At 41.3% G+C, this 13,373-nt stretch overlaps 1 protein-coding gene across 1 annotated transcript in view; it reads right to left on the reverse strand.

Annotated features, from left to right (window-relative positions):
* Positions 1–1,109: 1,109 nt before the first annotated feature.
* Positions 1,110–13,373, reverse strand: part of LOC119412965 (phospholipid-transporting ATPase ID) — a 12,549-nt gene continuing 285 nt past the window's right edge. The window contains exons 2-15 of the mRNA XM_037679976.1: positions 12,800–12,965; positions 12,441–12,629; positions 12,178–12,293; positions 10,758–10,922; positions 10,559–10,670; positions 9,038–9,143; positions 8,818–8,956; positions 8,518–8,701; positions 7,006–7,229; positions 4,852–4,935; positions 3,542–3,787; positions 3,316–3,454; positions 1,652–1,782; positions 1,110–1,439 (exon numbers count right to left, since the gene is read on the reverse strand). Coding sequence (XP_037535904.1) covers positions 1,110–1,439; positions 1,652–1,782; positions 3,316–3,454; positions 3,542–3,787; positions 4,852–4,935; positions 7,006–7,229; positions 8,518–8,701; positions 8,818–8,956; positions 9,038–9,143; positions 10,559–10,670; positions 10,758–10,922; positions 12,178–12,293; positions 12,441–12,629; positions 12,800–12,965 — 2,331 coding nt within the window. The remainder of the gene's footprint in view (positions 1,440–1,651; positions 1,783–3,315; positions 3,455–3,541; positions 3,788–4,851; positions 4,936–7,005; positions 7,230–8,517; positions 8,702–8,817; positions 8,957–9,037; positions 9,144–10,558; positions 10,671–10,757; positions 10,923–12,177; positions 12,294–12,440; positions 12,630–12,799; positions 12,966–13,373) is intronic.

Below are 13,373 nucleotides of genomic sequence, written 5' to 3' on the forward strand. Positions count from 1 at the left end.
TATATATATTATATATGTGTGTGTGTGTATGTATACTGTATATAATTTTCTAAAATAATCCAAAAGTTTGTGATTTAATTTATTTTTCACTCCATTTTTGCTCTTCTGTTTTGTACATCTGGAATTATATTTTTGATTTATTTGAATAGTCTGAAACACAACCATTCACTTTCATACATATTTCATGGCTTCTTTTTAAACTTGCATCATTTCTCAAATTTAATTTTCAGATTATAATTTTAAAATTTAAATAAGATACACATTGGTTCATAAACAGTTAAAAAAAATAGTGAAATATAAATATAACAGAGGAAATTAGACAATAAAAGAGCATTTTACTGACCTTTGTACCAGATTTTCTACTTATTTATGGCTTTCCCTTTGATTTGGAAAACAAAAAGTGATTTATATTTAATACTCAAATTAATAAAAACTCTGTATAAATTGCTACAATGCAAAGTTTAATTGCAGTTATACGTCCAATTTTGTATAATTTAAATATATTAATACTTCCAATAGTTTAATTTAAAGTTGAAAGTAATTTCAAAGCAGGAGAAAAATAAAGCAATACAGATTTTCTTAAGATTTCCAAAACTAAATCAATTCTTTAGTTTAAAACAGTTTTTAAGTTTTTATTAAAGCTAAATTGTTTTCCAAAAACTTTGTTTCCAGCACTGTAAAAATAAAAAGTTTGTGTCTCTGACACAGGCCACCCACAAACCTTTTAAAAAGGTATTTTAAGGCAAAAAAGAGTAAAATATTTGCAGGGTGTGTTCCTGCTGTGCATCTGGACCCCCAGCGTCACCAGAGGCCGGGCGGTCTGTAAACATAACCTCACGTTGTCGTTTTCACCTCAGGAACTCCGTTTTAGTCTCCGGTTGTTTCCGTCTGAAAGCTTTGTTCAGGAGGAGCTCCGCTGCGGCTGAGCGCACGGTGTTTTACATCAACAGGCAGCGATGTGTGCAGCTTTCAGAGACGGAGACACATTCTGCTGCACTTGGAGGGTTCGAGCAGATAAAACTTCTTCCTGAAAGGTCCAAGAACTTTTGTCTTTTTGGAGAAGAAGCAGGAACCGCCTGACGTTGCTCCAACACGCTTCATGCTGCGTGTCAGAGGGGCGGCTCTGTGATTGTCCTGTACATCTGCAGGGACGTCACCTCCACGTCCGGGACCTTTAAGTTCTGAGGACGTCCCGTCGGGCTGTAACCCGCTGATCGTCCCATGGGACTGAACCCCGTGGTGGTCCGACCCACTTGGGGGAAGCCTGAAGATCGCGATATGGCAGGACGCCGCAGGAACCGACCCGAAGTCACCAGATCCCCGTAGCCCTGCGCGTGTGAGAAGGCGTAGCCTGAGCGGCGGGTGCTGCTGCGGCGGATCTTAGCCCGGCGAGCAGGAGGGGGAAGAGTTGCTTTGGCCTGTCTCACCTTAAACATCACCTGGAGGTTTGAGGAGACAAGTCACTGAAGATTCAGCAGAAATCAGACTAACAAGAGGACACTTTCTAATATTTAGATTTAACAGAAACGGACGCTAGAAGTAACAATATCACCTAGAGTTCATGTTAATGGTGATTTTTTTTTTAGAACATCAGTTCCACCGGTGCAGCTATGATTCAGTAATGCGCTCCCCACCCCCCCGGGCTCTGTACCTTGTCATTGATGGTGGGGCAAAGCTGAATCAACAAGAAGCGGTAGGTCACCACAGGAAGGATGCACAGGGTGGAGGTGAGGACGATGGTCAGCCAAACATTGGGCTGGCTCAGAGAGTTCAGAGCTGATCCTGGATCAACAAAAACAGCCGTTAGGAGTTTTTATAGACCGCGCTCCTTGTTACCGAACCTAAAGTGTAACTGCAGAATGCACACAAGCTCCAATTATTGTTCGGGTCAGAGTATGAGCTCTGCAGCGTGAGAAGAAAACAAAAAAGATCCAGCTTTTATCCTGACATGGAAGTCAAATGTATTCTGGAGATATCATGATAGGGAAAATTGCATCGTTCACAAAATCACTCAACGTTTACTGTCCTAAAAAACAACTGAAGCAATAAAATAAAAATTAAACACTTAATTTTATTAGAAAAAATAACTTGTTTAATCTTGCAGGAGTCTCTTTGCTCAGAAGAAGAGCATTTTATTTGAGTCAGATTTTAAAGTGCTACGGCACCGGAATCCATTTTTAATAATTTAGAATTGTAGTTGTGGTTTTTTTTGTCCCTGGTGTCTAGCTCCATCTGGTGTCATGTTTATGTCTGTGTCCCCCTGATCCTCAGTTTCTATCTTCATAGGGTTTGTGTTTCTTTAGTATCTAGCTCCATCTTGTGTCATGTTTATGTCTTGCATCCTCAGTCTGTCTTTGGCATCTGTGATTACTCACAGGTGTCTTAACTTTGTTTAATTAGAGTTTGCTATAACTCACTCCTTGTCCTGGCATTGTTTACCGGTGGTGACCTGTCTGTATTGTACCCCTGATCATTCTATGTTTGTTTTGCTGCCCTGTCAGCTCTTTTGTGTTAATAAATTATTTATTTTATATAATCATCCTGAGTCTTCGCCTGCTTGCCTGCACCACTGGGTTCACTAGCACCAGCCTTTTGTGACAATAATATAAAATTCTGCTCTTCATGGTGGCAGACGATCATGAAATTATCATGATGGTGTGTATTTGTTTGTTGGCAAAATATCTCATAAATCAGTGGACAAATTTAATGAAACCCTCAGATGGTAATCACTGGATGTTTGTCTACAACTGATTGCCACTTCAATATGGTCGCCACAGCTAATTGACATTAGCTAGCCCTACAAATGGATGTAACTCTGTCAGTTTTAAAGATATTGAGCTAAAATTTGGTGTGGTAGTAGCTGAGAGTCATCATTATTTCATATTTCAGGTGATCTTTAGTTAAAATTTGGTATTCAAGGCAGCGGGTGACAAACATTCCTACAAAAAGTATTTTTTTAATTAATTCTGAGTTCAACTACATATTTTAAACATCCCACTATCTGGATTACAAAGGTATAAAATTAAGATGTGGATATTATTTCAGATAATCTCCACTTAAAAAAAATAAATAAAAATTCTCACGCTTTGTACCTGATTCTTTTATCTACACTTTGTGGTTGACAAGTTAGTTTTATTTACTCCAAACTATTCAGTCTCAATTAAACTACAAAAACAGACTCCAGAGATCATTAAAAATCAGGTTTGATTGGTCTCATATGTTGCTAAAGGTACCAGTCAGAATTCAGATGCTGTCTCTGACATTAATGCATTGAGCAGCACGTTCAGATGTTGGGTTATAAAGTCTGACACTCACCTATAAAAGGAAACGCTGACGGCAAAAGGAGGAACAAGCCGTTACTGTACATGGTGAACGTGACGGCAAAATACATGACCAAACTGCCCAACACGAAGAAGGTGTTCACCGCCGTCCAGTAAGACATCTCCAACCCCAGCTGCACAGAGACAGACAAAACACAGCATACTTGTTAAAATCCTTTTGCACATTAGATATTTTAAACTTTAAAATAAAAGAGGTATACCTGGATGCTCACTGCAAACAGCAGACATGTCTGTGTGAGGAGGGCGAAGGACTGGTAGTCAGCCACGTCCTTCCCATCATCCCTCACTGTGTCGTGCAGAGCAGCGTAGGGGATGAAGAAGAGCACCAGGGAGCTGTAGCAGCTGTGAATGGCACATTTGAAGAAGGCCTTCTTACTGAAGTAAAGATTCAGCTGACCCGGAACGTAGAGCTGCGGATGCTGGAAACTCCACACATCGTTCACATCCTGACCGGGAGGGGGAGACGAAGAGAAACATTCACTGTGTGGAAAACTAAAACATTACGAAGAAGCTGACACAGTTGGTAAAGCTAAAACCTTCAGAACTGAAGCTAAAATGAGCAGAGCAGGCTGGAATGAGCAGAGCACAAGCTAAAGGCTAAAAGTAGCAAATAGCTAAGAGCAGTAAACTAATTAAAAGCAGCAGGGCAGTCCCACAAAAGTCCATGCTCAATAATCCAGGTATACAATCCAACAATTTTCAGTCAGGTCATCTGGACAGCAGATGAGCAGGGCAGTAGCTAAAATGAGCAAATCCTGCTAAAGATAAAATGAATAAAGCAGACTCTAAAATTGGCAAAACACTCACTAAAGTAGGGTGACCAGATGTCCCCGATTTATGGGGACAGTCCCCGTTTTGGACGACCTGTCCCCGGCTAAAGCTGTCCACGGAAATGTCTCCGATTTTAGCATTTCATGAATGCTGCTACATTTGATTTATATTGTTTGAACGCGAATAAAAATGTAAAAATAAATGGAATCGTAACTGTCCCCGTTTTTAATTTAATCTCGATAACATTTTATTCTTTTTTGTCTCTGAGCTGGAAATGTCCCCAGATTTAATGTCAGAAATCTGGTTACCTTACGCTAAAAGTATGTTTAGTAAAACAGTAACTAAAAGTAGTAAAACTGAAAAAAAAAAGCTTAAATCAGTGAAAAATATTTGCCGAAGCTAAAATGAACAAAACAGTATCTAAAAGCAACAAAACAGAAGCTAAAGATAATGTCAGCAAAACTGTGCAAAAAGCTAAAAGCAGACTTGTAGTTAAAATGGAAAGAAACAAAGTGGCAGCTAAAACTAAAAGTACAGGTCAAAATTAAAGCAATTATGCTCCTAATTTGGGAACGCCCTTGCTAACTGAAGTCAAACTTTAAGTGAGTAAGTTTTTTTCCATATTTTATTAAACTCGATATTTGTAAAATAAAAGAACGATAAAAAGTCTTTAGAAAAACAAAAACAGACACAGCCATAAACTTCAATATTGACCTTGGTTTTTGGTACAGTACATTACCTGATCGAACAAACTCATTCCCAGCACAGGAAGTGCTGTGTACATCAGATTGTAGAGCGTGATGAACCACTCGTCATACACCGTCTGAAACAAAAACACACACACCAAAGACAAATCCATTTCAAGATGCACCGAACACAAATATAAACGCAACACTTTTGTTTTTGCGCCCATTTTAAATGAGCTGAACTCAACGATTTAAGACGTTTTATGTTTACACAAACTGCATTTTTCTCAAATAGTGTTCACAAATTTGTGTAAATCTTCATAGTGAGCGCTTCTCCTTTGCCGAGATAATCCAGCCTCCTCACAGGTGTAGCGTATCAAGATGCTCATTAGACAGCATGATTATTGCACAGGTGTGCCTTAGGCTGACCACAATAAAAGGCCACACTAAAATGTGCAGTTTACTTTTACTGTATTGGGGGTTCTGTGGGGAGGGGGGTGTCAGAAAACCAGTCAGTATCTGGTATCTGGTGTGATCACCATCTGCCTCACGCAGTGCAACACATCATATAGAGTTGATCAGGTTGTTGATGGTGGGATGTTGGTCCACTCCTGTTCAATGGTTGTGTGGAGACGCTGCCTATTGTCAGGAACTGGAACAGACTGTTGTATACATCGGTCCAGAGCATCCCAAACATGTTCAATGGGTGACATATCCAGTGAGTATGCTGGGATGTTTTCATCTTCCAGGAATTGTGCACAGATCCTTCCAACATGGGACCGTGCATTATCCTGCTGCAACATGAGGTGATGGTTGTGGCTGAATGGCACAACAATGGGCCTCAGGATCTCGTCACGGTATCTCTGTGCAGTCAAAATGCCATCAATAAAATGCACCTGTGTTTTGTTGACCATAACATACGCCCGCCCGTACTATAGGGGCAGCTGTGGCTGAGTGGTTAGAGCAGTCATCCTCCAATGCAAGAGTTGGGGGTTTGAATCCACTAGCAGTCACATTCAGAAGTGTCCCTGGGCAAGACACTGAACCTCTCATTGCCTCTGATGTGTCCCATAATTGTATGAATGTGATAAAGCCCTGATTAGTCTCTTTAGAAGGATTTGTTCAACTAGCTTTGTAGCAATGTAGTAGAGCGCTGTATGAATGGGTAAATGAGGACAGCTTGTGTTGTAAAGCACTTTGAGTGTCTTGATCAGATAGAAAGGTGCTATATAAGTACAGTCCATTTACCATAACCACATCGCCACCGTGGGCCACTCGATTCACAACTTTGACATCAGCACAACGCTCACACAGCTCCACCTGAAACCATCAAACCAGGTTTCATCCGTGAACACCTCTCCAACGTGCCATACAGCGTCGAATGTGAGCGTTTACCCACTCAAGTCGGTTACGACGACGAAATGGGAGTCAGGTGGAGACCCTGGTGAGTACGAGCGTGAAGATTAGCTTCCTTGAGAGGGTTTCTGACAGTTGGTTCTGAAATTATTCGGTTATGCAAACCAATTGCTGCAGCAGCTGTCTGGTGACTGGTCTCAGACCATCTTGGAGGTGAGGATGCTGGATGTGGAGGTCCTGAGCTGTTGTGGTTACTGTAGCCGGTTGGATGTTCTGCCATCTGTAACGTCTTTGAAGATGGCTTATGGTAGAGAAATAAACATTCACTTTATGGGCAACAGCTCCTGCAGTCAGCATGCCAACTGCACGTTCCCTCAAAACTTGTGACGTCTGTGTCACTGTGCCGTGATAAAACTGCACATTTTAGTGTGGCCTTTTATTGTGGTCAGCCTAAGGCACACCTGTGCAATAATTATTTTGTCTAACCAGCATGTTGATATGCCAAACCTGTGAGGTGGATGGGTTATCTGGGCAAAGAAGAAGTGCTCACTAACACAGATTTACACACATTTAAAAGAAAAAGGCCGACTGTGTACACAGAAAAAGTCTTAGATCTTTGAGTTCAGCTCATGAACAATGGGAGCGAAAACAAAAGTGTTGCGTTTATATTTGTGTTCAGTATACTAAACAATAAAACACTTTTTTTATTTAACAGGGAAAAATGCTAAAATTATTAGTAACATCCACTGTTGTTATCCTTAACTGTCATTTTACAGAAAGAGGATTTGTTTTTTATCATGAAACTGAACAAAACACGTATTTTAGTGTCTCTTTCCCTTCTTCAGTCTCACCTGTGCAGAGAAGCCACAGAAGAAGGCGAACCAGAAGTGGACGAAGGTGAAGGTGAAGTTCTTGTAGAAGAAGTAGCGCAGGAACTTGCACATGCGCATGTAGGACCAGCGGCCGTGCACCAACAGGAGGCGCTGCAGGAAGCGGAACTGGGCGAAGGAGTAGTCGCTGGACAGGACCGCCTGCATGCCCTCCTGACCCGAGATGCCCACACCTATATGCGCCGCTGGGGGAAGACAGAACACAGAGATTTGAAGGTGAGGACTTGTTATCACCTAAGGGTGAAAGGAGGGGGTGATTGTGGGTGACTTTGTTTGTCCGTTAGCAAAACATCTTCTAAACCAACTTGATGGATTTGAATGAAACTCAGAAATAAATCTTTGGGTGTAAATTTACGGCTGATCAGGCAACCTGATTCAAGAGCACCGCCACAGCTGTTTGATCATGAAAAGCACAAAATGTTTAAAACTCTGTCAGGTGTTGAGCAATTCACCAAAAACATGTTCCGTTCAGACATGGAGCGATTGATTTGTTATATTTAAGCAGCAGACAGAGTAATGTTTGTTGGGTTTATGTCCATTTAAAGTTTTTGGTCTTTTCCCACTTCATGAACTCTTACAATTACACTTTAGAATTTAGTGCATGGTTTAAATTTGATCTAACAATAAAAATAAAACCAAGAGGCAAAAGTCAAATGAGACTATTAGAGTCATCAGGAACAAACTAAAGTACAGCATACGGCACATTATACACCCGTCAACAAACTTTTATACAGCTATACAGCAAACTATAGCAATGGCTCAAACAAGCAAAGACCTGGTATACATTTTGACCTTGATTTGTGACCTTGAACAAGTAACACTTGATTCAATAACAATTTTAGAGTAAATGTCACAACAAGAAGTAGCCTGACCAACAGCTCTCCTTGTGTGAACAGAGCATGCTCCGCTTATCTCACACATCCTAAAACACCCCTGCCTCCCAGTCAACAACTGCTCACATTAACGTAGCGCTAAGCTAGCGCGCAACACAGCGGTGTCTCCCCCTCCTATCCCCGCCCCTTCTACAAAACCTCCAAAGAGATGAGCGCCCTGCCAAGCCACGTGACCTCGGGGAAACACTGCATGCGGTGTGGTGAGCTGTTGTAGGTAACCTGGAAAACCTGGAGTGGACTTTTAGTGGTTTGAGTATTCTCCTGTTAATCAAGTGGAATGGATTCGTTCACAAAGAAATAGAAACAGAGCTGGGTGAACTATTTCAAGGTAAATGTGGGGGGGGGGGGTTCATATGAGTATTTTTTAAATGTGAGGGGAACACGCCCCCTTCACATATAGTTGTTGCGACGCCTATGTACTATGTAACACATAAATAAATAAAAATAAATATATAAAACGTCACGCCTGCGATGGGCGTATAAGATCTCCAAAATGTGAAGCTCTTTGTTTTCTGGAAACAGTTTTCTTCAGCTGACAAAAAGCCTCACACAAAGCTGTGATACTTATTGAATTTGGTACCTTTGATCATGCTGACGTCATTTGCTCCATCACCTATGGCCAGTGTGACGGCCTGCTTGTATTTCTTGACCAGTTCAACCACCTGAGCCTTCTGCAGAGGGGTCACCCTGCAGCAGATCACCGATTTACACATACAGGCCGTCCTGAGGAAGTCCAGCTCCATGCTGCGCTCCAAGGCGAACGCCTGGTGGACATAACGGTGGTTAAAAGGCAGAAATTATCCAAGAGTTACAACTATGAGTTTGACCACCTCGTGTTTCTAAATTCTTATAATCTTTTGCTTATTTTAGTTTGTCGTACCAGACTGTGTCCGTTGATCACGAGGCCGTACTCTCCGTTAATCGCCTCATCTTTCATCAGTTTCACTCCTTCGCTCGTCTCTTCTGATAAAATCTCAGAGTTCTCTGCTGCATTCGGTTTCATGGAGGTCTGCGCGTTTCTGCTCCAAACAAAAAAACTCAATCGTAAATGGATGCATGGAAACGCTTCATTAAAAATGGTTAAATAAGTTTCCTCTGACCTGAGCTCTTGTCTGACGTCATCAGACGAGCTTCCCGAGATGATGAAAACCTCGTTCATCTCTTCGCGCAGTAAGTTGCACGAGTAACCAATGTTTTCTGCAGTTTCTGCGACACAAACAAACAAACAACAGTTAGTCGACAACAACCACAGGCAAAAACACTTTTTCCTTTGTCAGACTATTTTATAAAAATAAGAGCAACATAAGAATAATGGCCTCATTTGGAGATTTTTAAGGATTTTCTGATTCATAAAAGTTTAATGAGGGAACTACGATTTATTGCAAATATGAAATAAAAACACTTAAAAGGAAGTTCAGTAATCTCCTACTTCATGTAACTTTAAATAACTTTTACTGAGATCTAAAGCAGATTTATTTTGTTACAAAACTTCAAAAACTCAACGTTGTGAAACAGTGTTTTACTATATATTACATTTCACATTGAAATGGTACTAAAGTGATTCAACTCATTGAAGAGGTTTTCCAGATCCTCCCAGGACTAGTTTGACTGTCATTAAATCAGATTTGAGAGAAAGACTTCAAAATGCCTCAAAATATTAGTGGTTCTTCATTTCTCACATGATGGTGCACAGTCTTCCTGCATGAATTTTGAACGTCTTGCACCTGAATTTTCCCTCAAAATAGTCACAAAGTCTCCACAGTCCTCTCGAAGAGCGCAAAAACATGTCTGGCTCTAAAAAGCACTGCCCTGATAAATAACTAATATTAAAAAGTGGGTCCCAAAATTACTAACTGGTCCGTTTCTAACACGTACCCCAGTAGATTAGAAAATAAATGAGGGGGCAGCTGCTGAGGTGGGTACAAAACAAGCCGAGGTGGGTACGTTGTGGGCAGTAAAATAATGTGCAGGACCAAGAATAGAGCTTTGCAAGCTGTGCACACAAAAATAGGCTGTGATTTTTACAAAGTGGCCAAATAAAATGCATCTGAATGGCTCTCTGGTCACAAACACTCAGAATTTATTGACTGCAACTGAAAATTTCTCACAAGTTTGAGTCATGGACTTGCCTTTAAAGGACACGGACCTCAGTCCTTTGAGGTTTTACCTCCAGATTTCAGCCCCTCCTCGCAGCAGATTTTGTCCTTTACATGAACTAAAACTCTTCACGTTTGTTTGTTGCTGGCAGTTGAAGCCACAACATGATGGAGGCTGCCATGTTGTATTTATGAACCCAGAGTCTGCATGTTAGAAATGTGGAGCTTTAAGTCTGGCCTACTCCCCCCACACACAGTCAGGGTGTTCAATGCTTGCAAGCATAAAATAACTAATTACAGATAATTAAAACTTAAAACCTATACCGGAACCAGTCTAAAGCGAAGCCTGGGTAAGTTCTGGGTCCACATCAGAGGTCTACCAACATTAAATCTAGGATTTTCACCAGTCATTCTCCAAACTATTGACATTTTTCAAAATTTATTCTAATATTACTTGATTTTGTGTTTAAATCCTTGATTTAAAAAGTAATATAAACTGTAATTTATGGAAAACCAGATAAATACCTTGTTTGTCACCAGTCAAAACCCAGACTTTGATGTCAGCTTTGGACAGCTGCTCGATGGTCTGAGGAACTCCATCCTGTAGCTTGTCCTCTATGGCTGTAGCTCCGAGCAGCTGCACACACAAAACAAATAAAACTCAAGTTATATTTTTTTAATTTTCTGAGCTTCACTCAGAGTTTGCTCTTCTTTGGTTTCCTACCAGCAGATCCGTCTCTATCTCCTCGTACAGCTTGTCCAGCTTGGCCTCCCTGTCGTCCAGCTCGGTGCTCGCCTCGTGGTGGCGCTGCTTCCATTCACTATAAAACGCTTCGTCCAAATCCTTGTAGGCCAGAGCCAGAGTCCGGAGGCCCTCGCCTGCAAATTCCTGCAGAACAGCATGCACATACTTATATGGATGAACACCACACACACACCTGATGGTATTTAGAGATATAAACAAAATAAAACTCGTGTGCCCAGCTGTGTAAATTATGAGCTCTGAGAAATAAAACTAGTGACAAGTTAAACAGAAATAATTCTGTTTTTATCTTTTAATAAAAACACAAACGGAGAGAGCCGACATTAAAGGAAGAGAGGAAAGAGAAGAATCCTCTGTTTGTCCTAAAACCATAACAAACTGCCTGGATTTACCAGGTATTTTCTGCACATTATGCTGTTTTCTCATCATAAATAGTTCGCTTTGAGTTCAAATTAAATAAAAAATAGCGACTCTGAACACAATAAATGTGTGTACAACTTTGTAATAAATCAATCGTTTTTGTCCTGTTCGTTATATTATCACCCACCGCTGAATAACACTGACGCAGAGTTTTGGTGCTTCATTATTTGGAAGCAATAATCATCAAGATAACAAGAAATAAAGGCTTGAAGTATTTCACTCTATGTGTAATAAATCTATATAGCGTAGTCCCTCATTTATCGCAGGGGATCCGTCCCCTGAAGCTCCGCAATAAGTGAAAACTCATAAAGAAAGAATAGTAGTACAAGTAGTAAACTATTTGTTTTAAACCCTTCCCACACTTGTAATATTCTAAACAATGTTTCTAAACTCTAAAACTCTAAAAGAGACAGAGTGTCATGATTTCAGCTCCCTGCCTCCGCTGCTCTCAGACACCTGCAAGCGCTCTTGGCCACGCCCACTTCTATGCTCTGCACGGAGAACAGCTGATCAGCTGCAGGAGGAAGCTTATCCTGCAGCATGGGCTGCACAAAGGCGCAGCAGGTGCTAAATAATTAAAAATAATTTATTTTAAATAAAAATTCCATGCCGATCGTGCATCCAACAACCAGCCAATTGTGTGTCAGGTCCAATCTTATTTTGAAAAACCGCGATAGAGCGAGTCCATGATAAACGAACCGCGAAGCAGCCAGGGACTACGGTAGTTTGAGTTTCACTTTCTGCAACTATCAACAAAGAAAATAGAACATTTTCACCATATTCTAATTTTTTTTTTTAGATGCAGCTGTAATGTTATTTTCAAGGTTTGACCAAAATGGCTTCTCTACGTATGATCTTAGTCTAAAACTCTGGCATGACAGGCGGCGGGCGACATGCATTTTTAATCCAAAAGCATCTTCTGTGTTTGTGTCTGGACCGAACAGATCCAAGTGTGACTGACGTTCAGATGTTCCGTTGTGGCTTCCATCAGTTTGCTGCAGGACTGATGGAGCCTCTCGTAGACGATCGTGTCCGCTCCTTTACAGTACAGAGACAGTTTCCCCTCTGGGCTCCGAACTGTTTACACAAACACAAGCACGATCATACGTCTGGGGTTCATTTTAAACACAAGCTCCAGATAACAAACACACAGGACGCTTTTTATAAAAACCAACACTAAAGCAGAACCATCTGTACGATCTCACTCAGACTCTTTGTTCTTACCAATGACGGACATCCTCTTGCGGACGTTGTTAAAATCCAGGATGGCCAAGAGTTCGTAGCTGCGCTGCTTTCCCATTTCCACGATGGAAATGCTGTCCGGTGTTCGCGAGCGGAAGACAAATCCAAAGTTTCTGGCGGCTGTCACCAGAGCTCCTTCATCGGGCGACTGGGCCTGGTAGAGAAGCTCACCTGACGGAGAACAACCACCAACACAAGAGCTGGAGTTTTCTCTGAGCTATCATTTCTTCATAAAAACAACAAAACTTGCTGAATCTTAACTCAGATTTTGACAAATAGATTTGGTTACTTAAATATGGGATGTTTGAGTCCCACACATGAAAATAAAAATCAATCCTCACCTTCTTTCTTCTCCTCGGCCATGACGGTGTGGCAGAGCGCCAGCAGCCTGAAGAAGGCGTGGACCTCTGGGTTCTCCAGCTTCACCGCCTCCACCAGCGAGTGGTCGTAAAACACAAAACGGGGGTCAGCCAGTGGGTTGAAGGAGAAGTCCACCGGGTCTTTCTGCTGCAGGGTGAGGTGGAGAAAAGACAGAAAAAGGTTAAAACATGGACGAGAAGGAGGACATGAAGGAGACGGATTATTATATAAATCTCCAACGTTTCAACAGAAATGTGCTCCGAGCCCAAAGCATGTTCCCACGGCTCTACAACTATGTGGTTTCAGGAAAAATGCTGGGTCCGTATTCCAACTATTGCTTCCTGTTTTTTTTATATTTGTTCTGATATAACAGATCCTGTCTAACTCTGAATGCTAGGAAACGTCTTGTATCTGTGACTTTCCTTCCCTCCATTGATTATGGTGACATTATTTACATGAACGCTCCTACAAGAACCCTGCAGATGTTGGATGCTGTCTATCATGGTGCACTAAGATTCATAACTGGCTGTGATTATCGTACCCACCACTGCACCC

Source organism: Nematolebias whitei, chromosome 8 (assembly GCF_014905685.2).
Source record: "Nematolebias whitei isolate Nwh7 chromosome 8, NemWhi1, whole genome shotgun sequence".
Taxonomy (NCBI): domain Eukaryota; kingdom Metazoa; phylum Chordata; class Actinopteri; order Cyprinodontiformes; family Rivulidae; genus Nematolebias; species Nematolebias whitei.